Source organism: Oncorhynchus keta, chromosome 5 (genome assembly GCF_023373465.1).
Source record: "Oncorhynchus keta strain PuntledgeMale-10-30-2019 chromosome 5, Oket_V2, whole genome shotgun sequence".
In the NCBI taxonomy this organism is placed as follows: Eukaryota; Metazoa; Chordata; class Actinopteri; order Salmoniformes; family Salmonidae; genus Oncorhynchus; species Oncorhynchus keta.
The window spans coordinates 22,907,843-22,927,152 of record NC_068425.1 but is presented as its reverse complement, the minus strand read 5'-3'; the positions used below and the strand labels follow the sequence as shown (position 1 = coordinate 22,927,152).

At 42.0% G+C, this 19,310-nt stretch overlaps 1 protein-coding gene across 1 annotated transcript in view; it reads right to left on the bottom strand.

The window, feature by feature from the left end:
- LOC118375264 (ras-related C3 botulinum toxin substrate 2) overlaps window positions 1–19,310 on the bottom strand; it is a 27,877-nt gene continuing 8,567 nt past the window's right edge. Inside the window, exons 2-6 of the mRNA XM_035761773.2 lie at window positions 12,950–13,021; window positions 12,258–12,375; window positions 11,475–11,537; window positions 2,990–3,149; window positions 1–2,669 (exon numbers count right to left, since the gene is read on the bottom strand). Coding sequence (XP_035617666.1) covers window positions 2,539–2,669; window positions 2,990–3,149; window positions 11,475–11,537; window positions 12,258–12,375; window positions 12,950–13,021 — 544 coding nt within the window. The 3' untranslated portion in view covers window positions 1–2,538. The remainder of the gene's footprint in view (window positions 2,670–2,989; window positions 3,150–11,474; window positions 11,538–12,257; window positions 12,376–12,949; window positions 13,022–19,310) is intronic.

The window sequence follows — 19,310 nt, the reverse complement described above, 5'->3', positions numbered from 1 at the left end:
TACTAGAGAAAATACGAGTTTATTTTAAGACAGAGTGGATTTCAGTGGTAGTACAGTTTCTGACACATCACAGTACTATGCTGTAGCCCTCGAGGGGAGGTAGGTAGCTGTTGTAAAAGTAGGCCCCAGTAGAACTTGGATACTGGTATACACACTCCCCTCCATTTGTATTTGGACAGTTAAACATTTGTATTTGGCTCTATACTCCAGAATTTTACATTTGAGATTAAATGTTTCAAATACCCTTTTATTTGAGGGTATTCTCATATATATTACTATCTGTTCTACCGTTTAGAATTAAAAACACTATATGTATCTAGTCCCCCCCATGAGAATAAGTCAGTAGTATTTGGACAAATTCACTTATAGTGTATTCAAATAGTCAAAAGTTTAGTATTTGGTCCCATACAGTATTGTCACGACTTCTACCGAAGGCGGCTCCTCTCCCTGTTCGGGCGACGCTCGGCAGTCGGCGTCGCCAGTCTACTAGGATTCCATGATTAGATGTTTCTGAACACTTTTAAATGAATCCTGATAATGCCATGATTAAGACAAATCATGAATGAATCATAAATAACGGCATTCAACTAAATAATCATATCATTATTCACGATTAATTCATAATTAGCAATAATCATGGTAGCATCAACATGAAACATATTGGCACAAGACATTATTCACCATTCAGTTCCAAAACATAATCAGAAACACAACCAAAACTAAACCACAAAAGCACCCAACAATTTATTACATTTTAAAAACTTTTTACCCCTTTTTCTCACCAATTTCATGATATCCAATTGTTAGTTACAGTCTTGTCCCATCACCGCAACTCATGTACGGAGTCATGCATCCTCCGAAACACAACCCTGCCAAGCTGCACTGCTTCTTGACACACTGCTCGCTTAACCTGGAAGCCAGCCGTAACAATGTATCGGAGGAAATACCATACAACTGGCGACCATGTCAGCATGCATATGCCCGGCCCACCACAGAAGTCGCTAGAGCACAATGGGACAAGGACATCCCGGCCGGCCAAACCCGGTCGCAGCCGGCTGCCACACAGCCCGGGATCAAACCCGGGTCTGTAGTGACACCTCAAGCACTGTGATGCAATGCCTTTCGGGAGGCCAGCACCCAACACATTTGAAAAGTCACAAGCTTGATGTAGTCATTGTGTGCAAGGAAAATGGTACCAAATGCTAAACATTTGACTTAAATCCAAACACTTATGATTTCTTCAAATGGAGGGACGAGAAACATAAAGTGCTTTCATTTCCAAATGGCAAAACAGGTCATGTATGTATGAAAATACCCTCAAATAAAAGCTTGCATGCTGTACTTATCACTGAGTATACAAAACATTTTTGACATAAACTGACCAGGTGAATCCAGGTGAAAGCTATGATCCCTTATTATTATCACTAGTTAAATCCACTTCAATCAGTGTAGATGAAGGGTAGGAGACAGGTTAAAGAAGGATTTTTAAGTCTTGAGATAATTGAGACATGGATTGTGTATGTGTGCCATTCAGAGGGTGAATGGGCAAGACAAAAATGTTAGCGCCTTTGAAAGGGGTATGGTAGCAGGTGCCAGGTACACCGGTTTGTGTCAAGAACTGCAACGCTTCTGGGTTTTTCGTTTGTATCAAGAATGGTCCACCACCCAAAGGATGTCCAGCCAACTTGACAAAACTGTGGGAAGCATTGGAGTCAACATGGGCCAGCATCCCTGTGGAATGCTTCCGACAAATTGAGGCTGTTCTAAGGGCAAGGGGATACACAAACACACCCATATGTTTTATTTTGTGTTAAATTAAATTGTAATAGAGAGAAAAGTAATACGGTACCTTAGAAATATAGTAGAATGCTGTATCATGTCAAAATATGACATAGAGTAAACAACATGATCATTTTGGAAAGTTTCTTACATTAGGATGGTGCAATACATTTCTGACTATAATGTAATCACTATACACACTGTAATGTTTGGTCTATGTATTTTTCAGTGTCTTTCTTGTACAGTAAGGACCAGTCACTGCATTAACAAACCATATAGAAGAAGTGTATAAGAAAATGAGTCAGAAACCAAAACCAAATACCAATATATGAATCTAAAACACTTATCCATGTGTACATATCCAGGATTTGTCTTGAAAATATTAAGGACATTTATATTGATGCTCCAGAAAGTCTGATGGTTGTTTTCAGACCTGAACAGTGGTCTAACATTGAGAAGAATCGTAGATCCAGCTATATGCCTCAATCCCCAACCAGTGGGAAAGGTAGGCACCATCTGTAATGATACAATCCAACGGTCTAACTATCTTCCATTCATTTGGGATTGAGGCATACACTATATACTATAATTATAGCTGGATATACACTACAGATGGCAAGACTCAACACTACATATGTTGACTCATCTGAACATTAGACCACTTTGTAAAACTGCCAAACTTTGTATTTAACTAAAATCAACATTTGCTGTTGTGTGATTCCTGAGCCCTTCTCTCTTGGTCTATCCACAGGTCTAAGATCAGATGAGTAGACAGGGTCGTTTCTTCACCTTGGTGGGCTGGGGGCACAGCACCGCTCGGATGGCCTCGTCAAAGACCGTCTTTAGCCCCCGCTGGGTCAGGGCAGAGCATTCCAGGTACTTCACCGAGTCTACCCAGAAAACACACAAAAGATGTATAAGGGACATGAAGAGGATAGACTGTTTATCTGGCATAATGCACGGCTGGCGGGCGATGGCTTGGGCAACATGAAATCTCAACAACTATGCAGCATAAGGACTAAGAGCAGAATACAAAGTGTTCCATGATACTGTACAACTCTGTGAACGACAGATGACAGATAATCAATCAATCGCTGATTCAGTCATATCCAATCACAAACCCAGAGTGACCACTGTATATGTGACCACTGTATACCAATCAGATCTCTGATGCACGATCACTAATTCAGGATCTCAGAGACCTACATACCTATCTCTTTGGCTAGTGCTAAGCCTTGTGGGTAGGTGATGGGCGCTAGCTTCTTCTCCTTCAGCTTCTCAATGGTTTCCTTCTCGTCCCTCAGATCCAGCTTGGTGCCCACGAGGATGATGGGTGTGGAGGGGCAGTGGTGTCGTACCTCAGGGTACCACTAGTGGGAGCAAGCACACACACATAGAGTCGGTCAACATGGTCGCAGCAAAAGATACTGAATTACTTTTCACTTCCTTTTCTGTGATACAGCTCATTGTTAATTCTACCAAAGATGATCTATATTCTGACAAGATACTGGACTGACCGCTTTAAGAATGAGAATAAATGTCCGCCAAGCGGACTGTAGACAGGAGGAGACGGGGTCAGACGGGAACATTCTAACCAATGAGAGGGCACATACACATAAAATAAAATATTTTTTCTCAAAGTTGCAGGAATGCCACGTGTGTCCACTTATTTCAGAACATTCGTAACAACCTAAACATTACAAAATGTCTATTCGATAAAATAAGGCTCCCGTAACAAATTAGAATGACATTTTTTAGTTGGCGAAATTCGACACTCATTATAAAAATCCCTACTTGTGGACAGATTTTGTGGACAGATTTAAGGGCAGAGTCAAGCCTCTCGCTTCGTCTCTTACCCTCTGGTTCTACTACTGTATTATGGAGTAGCCAGTTAATGCAGAGGTTGATTCCTGGTATAGCTCCTCACACATAAAATCTAGGATACTCTGTCTATTATAATTATTATTATTACTACTATCATTACCGTCATTATTATTACACACTATTCAAATAAAATGGCTGCTCTCTTGTTTCTATCAGTCACTCAATGAAAAAGGAAGTTCCTTCTTCCGCATTGAGTGACTGATAGAAACAAGAGAGCAGTGCATGCTTTTGCAGAATAGGAAATGAATGCTTATGAATGACGTTAGTGAGTCACCTTCGCTTATTTTAGTGTGCCTCTGTTCATTTGGAGGCCTTTCATCAGCTTCTCTGCTTAACACCTGGTTAACAGCTCTACGTATGTTTATACGTCAGTAATTATTGGCGTCTCTAATACAATATAGGATCCATCCTGCAAGCCATCTGTAACGGCGTTCTTCGTTTGTAGAAAGAAAGTCGGACCGAAATGCAGCGTGGTGGTTACTCATGACTTTAATGAAAAAAGCGATACATGAAATAACTTCTACAAATGCAAAACAACAAACGGAATGTGAAAACTAATTACAGCCTATCTGGTGAACACTACACAGAGACAGGAACAATCACCCACGAAATACAAAGCGAAACCCAGGCTACCTAAATACGGTTCCCAATCAGAGACAACGAGAATCACCTGACTCTGATTGAGAACCGCCTCAGGCAGCCAAGCCCATACAACACCCCTACTCAGCCGCAATCCCAATAACCACAGAACCCCAATACGAAATACAACAAAACAAACCCATGTCACACCCTGGCCTGACCAAACAATCAACGAAAACACAAAACACTAAGACCAAGGCGTGACACCATCATTAGCTGTTACAGCAGAGTGGAGGGAATGTCAAGGTTGAAAAGGTTTCCTTTTTATAGAGCATGAATGTATAGTAATGAGAACAGTGACAGTGAAGCACGCACATACTGTATGCACACACACACACACATTTCAGGTATTTCACCGAGTCTACTGAGAAAACACACACACACTACATTCTGTGAAAAATGCATCAAGAATTCTCAGTACAATTGCATTCTCGGTACCATTGCCATTGGTACCAAGGTTTTTCTGCCTCTCGTGTCTGTCTCTCTTTCATTGCAGGGTAGCCATTATTTAGTCATCGTCTATGGGGACAAATGCCCACTCCTCTGCACTCTTTTGCCTTCCTGCCATCAAACCTTGAATGCGACACAAAGGACTGGGGTAGATCTCACAGTCTTAGCTCTTTAGGAGGACTCATTGGAGAAGAGCAGCTTTACAATAAAAGGCTTTCACTAAGGGGTTACCTCTGCCCTGACCCTACAGACTCTGTGGAAGAGAGATGAAAGGATGCTTCTCTATATACCAGGACAGGTAAGAGATGTCACTTTAACAAATAAAACTTCCCAGCTTCCTACTAAGAAAGGCGATGGTGCCATGAGTTAAATCATCCCTAACTTCCATTGAGGCTGACTGGATTAAATGGAAACATTAATTTAGTGGTGTAGCAATTCTGTGTTTTCGAAAATGGCACCTTTAGTTTACTAGTATCTCTCTGAAACTGAGTGAGGGAATTAGGTTCTGCTAGGTTAAGATATGAGTTGGCCAATACAGTGTTATGATAATGGAGGACATAAACCACAACACTTGTTTTGAGAAGCTTGGAGAGAAATTCAAGCTCCAACCATTTACCCAGCGATGGCTAATTGATTCTTGATCTCCTGCTGATCCAAAACAGTGATAGCAGTAGGAGGTGGACCGTGGCAATAATCAGAGATAACACAGGTCAATTGAATCTCCTTTTGACAGGCAAATACCAGAGTGACATGGGTAGGTTAGTGTGAGCAACATCCTACCTTCCATGTTAAATAGATCCTAATGTCACCTGAAAGCCTGGTAATCTACTAAGGCTCCATTTGCATACGTGGTCAATGTTACCATGGAGACTCATTGGGAACATGCCATGAAAAAAAAGACTGAGAAAGATGGAGAGAGGAGGAAAAACGACTAAAGAGGTTTGTTCTTTAAATGTGAAAAGTGGCAAACATTTGCATAAGGGCTGGAGAAGCGAGATTGCTATTGTTTGAAGCTAATCATGAATTAAAGGGCTGAGTAAAGTCATTTGGGAAAGCGGTGCGATTCGTAACGGCACAAATTGGAATGGATTAACACTGGTCTTTTCAAAAATTGCCAATAGCAAGAGCATTTTACTTTCCAGACCTTCTTAGTTTGAGCACTTGAAATCTATGTAGTAGAATAAATGACACATTAATACTTTCCAGTGACCTACCAGACCTGCCTTCAGACCACTCTGGACCATATTAGGGTTGTTTTGACAATGTCATATCAAGTAAAGCAGATTTATCAAACTTCATTGTCTTTTGGCCTCCACTGCTCTTGATATAATGCTGTCCTCTCCAACACTGACAGTTCCCAAACTAATCACCTCAATTCAAATGGTTGACAGTGAAGTCAGAGGAGTCAGACACTTAGCTGTCATTTTTAAAATTGTATTTATTTTATTGAACCTTTATTTAACTAGGAAAGTCAGTTCAGAACAAATTCGTATTTACAATGACAGCCTACCAAAAGGCAAAAGGCCTCCTGCGGGGACGGGGGCCTGGGATTAAAAATTTAAATAAATACAATATAAATTTAGGACAAAACACACATCACAACATTAGAAGCAACACAACACTACATAAAGAGAGACTTAAGACAACAACATAGCAACATAGCAAGGCAGCAACACAACATAACAACAAAATGGTAGCAACACAAAATGGTAGCAGCACAAAACATGGTACAAACATTATTGGGCACAAACAACAGCACAAAGGGCAAGAAGGTAGAGACAACAATACATCACACAAAGCAGCCACAACTGGCAGTAAGCGTGTCGATGATTGAGTCTATGAATGAAGAGATTGAGATTAAACTGTCCAGTTTGAGTGTTTGTTGCAGCTCGTTCCAGTTGCTAGCTGTAGCAAACTAAAAATGGGAGCGATCCAGGGATGTGTGTGCTTTGGTTACCTTTAACAGAATGTGAATGGCAGAACGGGTGCTGTATGTGGAGGATGATGGTTGTAGTAGGTATCTCAGATAGGGGGGAGTGAGCCCTAAGAGGGTTTTATAAATAAGCATCAACCAATGGGTATTGAGATGGGTATACAGAGATGACCAGTTTACAGAGGAGTATAGAGTGCAGTGATGTGTCCTATAAGAAGCATTGGTGGCAAATCTATGGCCAAATGGTAAAGAACACCTAGCCGCTCGAGAGCACCCTTACCTGCCAATCAATAAATGATGTTTCTGTAATCTAGCAACAAGGCTAATCTGAAAACAAGACTCCCTAAATTCTATCAGCATATCGATTGTGCAACCAGGGCTGGTAAAACCATGGATCATTGTTATTCTAACTTCCGCGACGCATATAAGGCCCTACCCCGCCCTCCTTTCGGAAAATCTGACCACGACTCCATTTTGTTGCTTCCAGCCTACAGACAAAAACTAAAACAGGAAGCTCCCGCGCTCAGGTCTGTTCAACGCTGGTCCGACCAATCTGATTCCACGCTTCAAGACTGCTTCGATCGCGTGGATTGGGATATGTTCCGCATTGCATCCAACAACAACATTGACGAATACACTGATTCGGTGAGCGAGTTCATTAGGAAGTGCATTGGCAATGTTATACCCACAGCAACGATTAAAACATTCCCAAACCAGAAACCGTGGATTGATGGCAGCATTCGCGCGAAACTGAAAACGCAAACCACTGCTTTTAACCAGGGCAAGGTGACTGGAAACACGACCGAATACAAACAGTGTAGTTATTCACTCCGCAAAGCAATCAAACAAGCTAAGTGTCAGTATAGAGACAAAGTAGAATCTCAATTCAATGGCTTAGACACAAGAGGTATGTGGCAGGGTCTACAGTCAATCACGGATTACAAAAAGAAAACCAGCCCCGTCGCAGACCAGGATGTCTTGCTCCCAGACAGACTAAATAACTTTTTTGCTCACTTTGAGGACAAGACAGTGTCACTGACACGGCCCGCTACCAAAACCTGCGGGCTTTCCTTCACTGCAGCCGGCGTGAGTAAAACATTTAAACGTGTTAACCCTCGCAAGGCTGCAGGCCCAGACGGCATCCCCAGCTGCGTCCTCGGAGCATGCGCAGACCAGCTGGCTGGTGTGTTTACAGACATATTCAATCAATCCTTATCCCAGTCTGCTGTTCCAACATGCTTCAAGAGGGCCACCATTGTTCCCGTTCCCAAGAAAGCTAAGGTAACTGAGCTAAACGACTACCGCTCCGTAGCACTCACTTCCGTCATCATGAAGTGCTTTGAGAGACTAGTCAAGGACCATATCACCTCCACACTACCTGACACCCTAGACCCACTCCAATAAGCTTACCGCCCCAATAGGTCCACAGACAACGCAATCACAACCACACTGCACACTGCCCTAACCCATCTGAACAAGAGGAATACCTATGTGAGAATGCTGTTCATCGACTACAGCTCAGCATTTAACACCATAGTACCCTCCAAACTCGTCATCAAGCTCGAGACCTTGGGTCTCGACCCCGCCCTGTGCAACTGGGTACTGGACTTCCTGACGGGCCGCCCCCAGGTGGTGAGGGTAGGTAACAACATCTCCACCCCGCTGATCCTCAACACTGGGGCCCCACAAGGGTGCGTTCTGAGCCCTCTCCTGTACTCCCTGTTCACCCACGACTGTGTGGCCATGCACGCCTCCAACTCAATCATCTAGTTTGCGGACGACACTACAGTGGTAGGCTTGATTACCAACAACGACGAGACGGCCTACAGGGAGGAGGTGAGGGCCCTCGGTGTGTGGTGTCAGGAAAATAACCTCACACTCAACGTCAACAAAACAAAGGAGATAATTGTGGACTTCAGGAAACAGCAGAGGGAGCACCCCCCTATCCACATCGACGGGACAGTAGTGGAGAGGGTAGTAAGTTTCAAGTTCCTCGGCGTACACATCACGGACAAACTGAATTGGTCCACCCACACAGACAGCGTTCTTCAACCTCAGGAGGCTGAAGAAATTCGGCTTGTCACCAAAAGCACTCAAACTTCTAAAGATGCACAATCGAGAGCATCCTGTCGGGCTGTATCACCGCCTGGTATGGCAACTGCTCCGCCCACAACCGTAAGGCTCTCCAGAGGGTAGTGAGGTCTGCAAAACGCATCACCATCACTCATTCATATATCTTTATGTACATATTCTTTATCCCTTTACACTTGTGTGTATAAGGTAGTAGTTGTGGAATTGTTAGGTTAGATTACTCATTGGTTATTACTGCATTGTCGGAACTAGAAGCACAAGCATTTCGCTACACTCGCATTAACATCTGCTAACCATGTGTATGTGACAAATAAAATGTGATTTGATTTGTTGTTGATGTAAATTGAGAAGAGCGTGGGGCCTAGGATCAAGCCTTGAGGTACTCTCTTGGTGACAGGCAGTGGCTGAGATAGCAAAATTTCTGACTTTATACACTGCACTCTTTGAGAGAGGTAGTTAGCAAACCAGCCCAAAGACCCATCAGAGACACCAATACCCAATACTCCTTAGCCGGCCCACAATAATGGAATGGTCTACCGTATCAAAAGCTTTGGCCATGTCAATAAAAATAGCAGAACAATATTGCTTAGAATCAAGGGCAATGGTGAAATCATTGTAGACCTGTAAGGTTGCAATGACACATCCCTAACCTGAGCGGAAACCAGATTGCATACCAGAGAGAATACTACAGACATCAAGAAAGCCAGTTTTTCCAACACTTTTGATAAACAGGGCAAAATAGAAACAGGCCTATAAAGGTTAGGATCAGCTTGATCTTCCCCTTTAAATTAAGGACGAACCATGGCAGCCTTATAAGCAATGAGAACCTCCCCAGAAAGGAGAGACAGGTTTAATAGGCCAGAGATAGGCTTGGGGATGATAGGGGCAGCAACCTTAAAGAAGAAAGGGTCTAAACCATCTAACTCTGTCAAGTTTAAGGAGCTCCTTTAGCACCTCAGACTCAGTAACCGCCTGCAGGGAGAAACTTTGTAGCTGGGCAGGGAAAAAAGAGGGAGACGCATCGGGGATAGTCGCATTAAGAAGGGGTAGGATATGAGGAAATGTTGGACGGGCAAGGAGGCATGGCTGAGTCAAATAGGAATCCTGTCTTAATGAAGTGGTGATTAAAGGGCTCAGCCATGTGTTTCTTGTCAGTAACAACCACATCGTCAACATTAAGGGACATGGGCAGCTGTGAGGAGGAGGGTTTATTCTCCAGGTCTTTAACCATTTCCCAGAACTTGACAAAGCCTATTGCTGAGGCAATGGTATGGGAATAATCAACAATAAAAAGTGTTTGAAAAGAGTAATGTTTGGCAGGCTTTTTTGGTGATATTATAGCTCTTTGATGTGAATTCAACTTCTATAGTAGTGTGTCAGTTTCAAACCCATGACTTCTGGAGAGATGGAGATGGAGAGACAGGATGGGACAATTACTATTTTCTCCTTTCCATCAGAACGGCAGTAGAGCGATAGAGGGCTCAAGGACAGCTTCGTTCAGCAGTAGCTGAGAGCTGCCAAGGTGACATGTGAACTGTGTGCCCCGTGCAGTGAAAAGACACAGACCCTGACAGTTACCTGGGGGAGTAGGTAGAGGTCTCATCGTGCATTAGGCAAGTTAAGTTCACATGGGACATCCATGTTTGACTCCTTTAAAGAAGAGATGATTACTTCTCTCTGACGTAAACCTGAATGAATATGATTTCTATTGATGAACAGACCTCTATATCCTATCCAAATGGAGTGAGGTTCATTGGAATCCAACGGGATGCAAGGTGCTACCTGAATAGATGTGCTGTTCTAGTCCTTGGATTTGAAATATTTTATTTATGACTGTCTGACTGAAGCGACTAAAACCATAGCCTCTGCAACAATAGGTAGAGCTGAAAGCAGCAGATCACAAAACAACTATTGACAATAGCATTACTCAGACATAGTTAGGATATTGTCCATTGGACTATATCCTATTACTGTACCGTAAATGCCAGAATGTGCAATATGTTTGTTTTATTATACGGTACACTTGGATGTTCTATTGAAAGCAGGTAAACCAGAGTAGCCTATCCTTTTTAAATTGATTGATTACTCGGTGTTTAGACTCACTTCATTATCTTAATCTTGACAGGCATTTTATAGATTAATTGGGGCGGCAGGGTAGCCTAGTGGTTAGAGTGTTGGACTAGTAACCCCCGAGCTGACAAGGTACAAATCTGTTGTTCTGCCCCTGAACAGGCAGTTAACCCACTGTTCCTAGGCCGTCATTGAAAATAAGAATTTGTTCTTAACTGACTTGCCTAGTTAAATAAAGGTTTAAAAGAAATACTACCGTTATCCTGCTCTGTTCTCCATCAACCCCCTCTGTATTACTGACAGATGATGACCCATCTATATTCATAGAAAGGTACGCAGGTGCTTTAGGAGTGATCAACAGTATTGACACGTTAATCTCTCCGTATAGTAATCTATAATGTATGCTGCATACTCCAGCTCTTGGGGATGCTGCAGCCTTTATAATGACACTGTGTCAATCAACGCCAATCAACACCTACATTATGAGACCAAAGTCCTCCGCTATCCCTGCATTAGGTACAGAGGAAAACACTGGCGGCAGATCAAATAGAATATGTGTGTATTGCATACTATATGTACCTATACACTGTAGCACAACAGCCATGAAGATCACACAGCATCCACTCACCTTGGCTCTGACGTTCTCAAACGATGCTGGGCTCACCAGAGAGAAACAGATGAGGAACACATCCTAGGGGACAAACATAGTGCCTGATCAATGGTAGTATTAAAGGTGTAGGGAGATGTTGATGTTGTAAACAGATTAGATCTAGTGATTCATATAGTGTATATGGTCATTGGTCAGTGAAGGTGTAGGGAGTAATACATGTGCTTGTACCGAAGGTTAGAACGGTGTATCAGAGTAGTAGAAGACGTGGGGTCCGAAATGATTGACTCTTGATAAATATGAGCGATAATGACTATATAAAATGTAGTATGCAAATACTGAACTACATTGTGTGCTCCAAACAACGTGGGAATTATATTATTTTATGCTAATACAATTGCTCAAAGAGATTTAGTTTAGCAAGTAATATTATGTTTTTCTCAAAAAAGTAGTTGTCAAATGTATTGACACCCCTAAAGATTCTTATAAATAAAGTAGTCAACAGCTTACATCCTGAATGAATCATGAATAATGATGAATGAGAAAGTTACAGAGGGTCAAAGATCATACCCCCAAGATATTACCAATAACAGCAGAGGTTAGCATGTTTTGGGGCTATGATTTTTGATCCTCTGTAACTTTCTCATTCATCATTATTCACGATTCATTAATAATCATGGCAGCATCCTTTATTAATTTGAGAGTATACAGTCATTACTGCTCATCTTTATCAAGGGTGTCAATAATTCCGGACCCCACTGTATATCATTTGTAATAGAGATTCTGTATGTGTGTGTGTGTTACCGTCTGAGGATAGGACAGAGGTCTGAGTCTGTCATAGTCCTCCTGTCCTGCTGTATCCCACAGTCCCAGGTTCACTGGCTTACTGTCCACCATCACATTGGCTGAGTAGTTATCAAACCTGCAAGACAAATGAGTCCATTACATCTAGAACATATCACAGTGAAAAACCTTACACAGAATAAACAGTATACAGTTTATTAGGTACACCACCCCGTTCACGAAAATGGATCGCTCCTACAGACAGTGAGGCACATGGTCGTGGCTTGCTATATAAAGCAGGCAGACAGGCATCAAGAAAACTTGAATCCATGGACCCATGGTGTTAACGGTACTGGTGTGGGGAATGTTTTCTTGGCACACGTTAGGTCCCTTGACACCAATTGATCAACAATTGAACGCCATGCCCCAAAGAATTCAGGCTGTTCTGAAGGTAAAGTGAGGTCCGACCCCGTACTTGATAGTGTACCTAATAAACGGGACACTGAATGTATAAAAACTGCATACCATAGGTGTTTGTGAAAGTAAAGTCAATATCTAGCATACCAATCCCTAGAATTATTGTGAATATAATATTGTTTCCTATTTCTGGTTATTGGTTGCATTATGTATGATGTTTGTCCATTCAGCCCACACATTTGTCACTGTACCAGCCATATCATGTCCACTGTGTCTGTCTGTGGTCCAGTACTTACACTGTGGGGATGTACTCTCCAGGGAAGGCGTTGGTTGTGTAGCTGATGAGCAGGCATGTCTTTCCCACAGCACTGAAACAGACATTGGGCAATCAGTTGTGTGCCAACACATACACACATATTTTCTCGCTGCAATAGCACATTGACACACTCTCGTGCGCACGAGCACACAGACACACACACACACACACACACACACACACACACACACACACACACACACACACACACACACACACACACACACACACACACACACACACACACACACACACACACACACACACACACACACACACACACACACACACACACACACACACCTTTACTCTAGCACACACTGAGAGAACCTATAGTCATTACAGGGTGGCTGCCAGCTGTCAGAGTAACTCCCTTCTCTTACACAAAAAACACATGTCAAAACTGCATTTTCACATGTGAGATACTGTAGCTGTTTTCATATTGAGGTAAAATGTAACAAGTGAAACCATATTCATTTTGTATTACAGTTTTTTCCAACGGCTTACACAAGTTTTCAAAACTGTCTCCTTTTTTTCAAAACTGTACACACAATTCCCAAAACTGCACACACAAAATGCAAAATGCCTCACATCTCCTTCAAAATGTAACACTGCATTCAAAATGCCATAAACACATGTCACAATGAAGCATTTGCATCAAATGGCAAACACTGCTTTCATAATAGTACATTTTTGGATATACCATGTAAACACTGTTGTTCTATCGTGTGACGTGAAAAGATTTTGTGTGCAAGCAGTTGGAAAAAACTGTAAGTTAGAATTGCATTTTCACATGAGAAAATCACATTTGGAGTTTCATATGTAAAAAAAAACCTCCACATGTGAAATGCAGGTTCACATTTGAAAAACAAAATGTAACTTGCAGTTTCATATGTGGAAAAAAATCCACACGAAAGTAAAAATACAATTTTTACTCCAATGTTTGTAAACAAAGTTGATGTAAACAAACACTGTATAAGCCTAAACATATGGTTAAAACTATCATTTTGATAGCATGGATGGTCAGTCCTTGCATCCATAGTGTAGTCTATGGATTTGAAAGTGGTTGCGTTTCTCCAGCCCCATCCCTCACCGTTTTACCAAAACTGTGGTGGGGAGGACACCTGTTAATTTTTCAATTAAGGATTGCTGCTTTAAACTCCTTAGTTTAGATTAGTAGTGTTACTACATGGTGCCATTCTCTAGTGAGTGAGTTACTTTTGTCCCATTACAGTTTTTTCCAACTGCTACACACAAAATCTTTTCATGTCACACGATTTTTGAAACCTCTCACTCAAAGTGCAAAACTACACACCAAATATCCAAAACCATAAGCTATTTCTCAGCCTTTTGACTCAGTTGTCAATTGCATAAAACACTTTTTTCAAAATACTACACACAATTCTCAACCTAAAACACAAAAATCTAACAGGAAGTGACTTGCTTTCCTTTTCCAAACACAACCAATCAAAATGCTACACTTATTCACCAGGTCACACACACACTCCTCACATGTGCCAACACTAATAGCTTAACTGATCACTAACCAATCACTGCTTTACTGTAGTATAGGCCTATAAATAGGTCAAAGGTCAGATTACCTGTTTTGAACAATGGATGCCAACAATGGACAGAGAGCAAGAGGAGTAGGAGGGATAGGAAGAGGACGAGGGCAAAGAAGAGAAGGAAGGAGAGGCATCTCTAATGAGATTAGGGCAACATTTAATGATCATGTGATCAACCATGGTTTGACCATGCGAGAGGCTGGACTGAGAGTCCAGCCCAATTTGAGTCGATTTACAGTGGCGTCCATAATTCGAACCTTCAGAAATGAGAACAGGTATGCAACTATCTAATGACCATTTTAGCATTACAGTAATGTACTGTAAAATACGTATGACTGCATAGTATGAAAGACCAAAGAGGTTTAGATTTAGAACAACAGTGTTTACATGGTATATCCAAAAATGTACTATTATGAAAGCAGTGTTTGCCATTTGATGCAAATGCTTAATTCTGACATGTGTTTATGGCATTTTGAATGCAGTGTTACATTTTGAAGGAGATGTGAGGCATTTTGCATTTTGTGTGTGCAGTTTTGGGAATTGTGTGTAGAGTTTTGAAAAAAAGGAGACAGTTTTGAAAACTTGTGAAAGCAGTTGGAAAAAACTGTAATATCAAGCAAAACTTCTGAAGTCAAGAACAAAATTCTTAGTATTGCAAACAAAAATAATAATATTGAAAGCAAAACATAAATCCAAAAGTATTGATAGCAAAACAAAATAATGCAAGGAAAAACATTGTCAAAGCGAGGGAAAATGAATTGTAAATGGATGCAATTAAATTAAACAATTCTACCTATTTTTGATTATGTTACCCTGGCCTTTGCTTTCTCTGCCTTTTTCCAGTGGTGGAAAAAGTACTCAATTTTCATACTTGACTAAAAGTAAAGATACCTGAATAGAAAATTACTCAAGTAAAAGTGAAAGTCACCCAGTAAAATACTACTTGAGTAAAAGTCTAAAAGTATTTGGTTTTAAATATACTTAAGTATCAAAAGTAAATATAGTTGCTAAAATATACATAAGCATCAAAAGTAAAATAATTAATCATTTTAAAAAGTACTTATATTAAGCAAACCAGATAGCACAATTTTTTTTCACATTTTTAATTTATGGATAGCCAGGGGTACACTTCAACACTCAGACATAATTTACAAACGAAGCATGTGTGTTTAGTGAGTCTGCCAGATCAGAGGCAGTAGGGATGACCAGGAATGTTCTCTGTTTAGTGAGTCTGCCAGATCAGAGGCAGTAGGGATGACCAGGGATGGTCTCTGTTTAGTGAGTCTGCCAGATCAGAGGCAGTAGGGATGACCAGGGATGTTCTCTGTTTACTGAGTCCACCAGATCAGAGGCAGTAGAGATGACCAGGGATGTTCTCTGTTTACTGAGTCCACCAGATCAGAGGCAGTAGAGATGACCAGGGATGGTCTCTGTTTAGTGAGTCCACCAGATCAGAGGCAGTAGAGATGACCAGGGATGGTCTCTGTTTAGTGAGTCCACCAGATCAGAGGCAGTAGAGATGACCAGGGATGGTCTCTGTTTAGTGAGTCCACCAGATCAGAGGCAGTAGAGATGACCAGGGATGGTCTCTGTTTACTGAGTCTACCAGATCAGAGGCAGTAGAGATGACCAGGGATGGTCTCTGTTTAGTGAGTCCGCCAGATCAGAGGCAGTAGGGATGACCAGGGATGTTCTCTGTTTACTGAGTCCACCAGATCAGAGGCAGTAGAGATGACCAGGGATGTTCTCTGTTTACTGAGTCCACCAGATCAGAGGCAGTAGAGATGACCAGGGATGGTCTCTGTTTAGTGAGTCCACCAGATCAGAGGCAGTAGAGATGACCAGGGATGGTCTCTGTTTAGTGAGTCCACCAGATCAGAGGCAGTAGAGATAACCAGGGATGGTCTCTGTTTAGTGAGTCCACCAGATCAGAGGCAGTAGGGATGACCAGGGATGGTCTCTGTTTAGTGAGTCCGCCAGATCAGAGGCAGTAGGGATGACCAGGGATGGTCTCTGTTTACTGAGTCCACCAGATCAGAGGCAGTAGAGATGACCAGGGATGGTCTCTGTTTAATGAGTCCACCAGATCAGAGGCAGTGGAGATGACCAGGGATGGTCTCTGTTTAATGAGTCCACCAGATCAGAGGCAGTAGAGATGACCAGGGATGGTCTCTGTTTAATGAGTCCACCAGATCAGAGGCAGTAGAGATGACCAGGGATGGTCTCTGTTTAATGAGTCCACCAGATCAGAGGCAGTAGAGATGACCAGGGATGGTCTCTGTTTAATGAGTCCACCAGATCAGAGGCAGTGGAGATGACCAGGGATGGTCTCTGTTTAATGAGTCCAACAGATCAGAGGCAGTGGAGATGACCAGGGATGGTCTCTGTTTAATGAGTCCACCAGATCAGAGGCAGTGGAGATGACCAGGGATGGTCTCTGTTTAATGAGTCCACCAGATCAGAGGCAGTGGAGATGACCAGGGATGGTCTCTGTTTACTGAGTCCACCAGATCAGAGGCAGTAGAGATGACCAGGGATGGTCTCTGTTTACTGAGTCCACCAGATCAGAGGCAGTAGAGATGACCAGGAATGGTCTCTGTTTAATGAGTCCACCAGATCAGAGGCAGTAGAGATGACCAGGGATGGTCTCTGTTTAATGAGTCCACCAGATCAGAGGCAGTGGAGATGACCAGGGATGGTCTCTGTTTACTGAGTCCACCAGATCAGAGGCAGTAGATATGACCAGGGATGTTCTCTGTTTACTGAGTCCACCAGATCAGAGGCAGTAGAGATGACCAGGGATGTTCTCTTGATAAGTGTGTGAATTTAACCGTTTTCTATCCTGCTAAGCATTCAGAATGTAACAAGTACTTTTGGGTGTCAGGGAAAATGTATGGAGTAAAAAGTACGTCATCTTCTTTAGGAATGTAGTGAAGTAAAAGTAAAAGTTGTCAAAAATATAAATGGTAAAGTAAAGTACAGATTCCAGTTGCAAGTTTCGGCTCATTCATTCCAGCAGGATAGCACCCTGCATCCGACTGTTGGTTTGCTAAGCAGGGTCGGTCCTGGTCCGTCCATGGATGGGAGACCAGTGGTGAAAAATGTTTTTTCTTTTTTTGTAAAGGTTAGCTGCCTTAATATGGTAATATGGTAAATTCTTGACATTTTTCTTGTTTGGAAAGCTTCCACCATATTTTCGCCAGAATACCATCATTAAAATCAGCTTGGTATCTATCATGGTCCACTCCCACTCATGATAAAATGGTACAACAACAGCACGCCAACTCATTTTTTGGTTTCCCCTGTGCAAAGAAGATGCCAATATACTGTCCTTATTGCTTGCTACAGTATGACGAATGGCCATAGACATTCTAACTATGTACAATGTGCTGAATGAACAGCATGATGGGGCCTGGCTTGCCTACATTCTGAGAAGCAGTAATCTGCTTTCTCTAGCTTCTTGTCAGTGTTCTAAAACACCTCTGACAGACAACAGCTAAAAACACAGTCAAGGTTTTTGCAGTAAAATTCCAATAAGAAGCACGCACCTGCATGTACGGACAGGAGGGAAGGAATGCTAGTCTGAGGAGTGCTCCCAGAGTTACATTTTTAGGGTAAGGTTAGAAAGTGACACCCCGGGGTATACGTACGCAGGCTACCATCAGCTTCTTCTACAGATTGGCTCCACCTTGAACATCATTAGGTTAGCATTCAAGGTTGGGTAGAAGAAACCTGATAGATGCCATTGAAAAGAACTGGAGAAACATTCTTAGTTTATACCCTTGTGGAAGACATGACTAGTAATAACTTACTGTATATTATATTAGGTGGCAAGAAGCAGTTCTGTCCACACTAACTGAAGTCAAGAGAGAAAGAGAAAGGTGACATGAGAGAGTAGAGAGAGAGAGAGAGAGAGAGAGAGAGAGAGAGAGAGAGAGAGAGAGAGAGAGAGAGAGAGAGAGAGAGAGAGAGAGAGAGAGAGAGAGAGAGAGAGAGAGAGAGAGAGAGAGAGAGAGAGAGAGAGAGAGAGAGAGAGAGAGAGAGAGGGAGAGGGAGAGAGAGAGAGGTGATATGAGAGTGAAATGCAGGATAGTGTGATAGTGTCTGTTTCTCTCTCTCAGTGGTGAGTTAGTGTGTCATTGAACAGTCTCTATTTCTGCTACCCTCTGACTCACACACACATGCTGTTGACTGTGGTCTATGTGTAGGGGCCCCATGCTTCCTACTCTCCACCTGATCCTCCTGCATGAGGCTCCCTCTCTCTTCTTACCCCCACACACAGATGGACAAGGGACAGGGGTGGATGGAAGCCCTAAATCCAATGATGGCATTGTGATAACTTACTACATGAACCTGATGGAACCATGTGAAATGCTATATTCTATGGTGCATCTGAAAGGTATTCCTTTTAACTAGAGGTCGACCGGTTATGATTTTTCAACGCCAATACCGATACCGATTATTGGAGGACCAAAAAGACCGATACCGATTAATCGGCCGATTTATATTTTATTTATTTATTTATTTACAATAATGACAATTACAACAATACTGAATGAACACTTATTTTAATATATATAGTACATCAATAAAATCAATTTAGCCTCAAGGTAATAATGAAACATGTTCAATTTGGATTAAATAATGCAAAAACAAAGTGTTGGAGAAGAAAGTAAAAGTGCAATATGTGCTATGTAAGAAAGCTAACGTTTCAGTTCCTTGCTCAGAACATGAGAACATATGAAAGCTGGTGGTTCCTTTTAACATGAGTCTTCA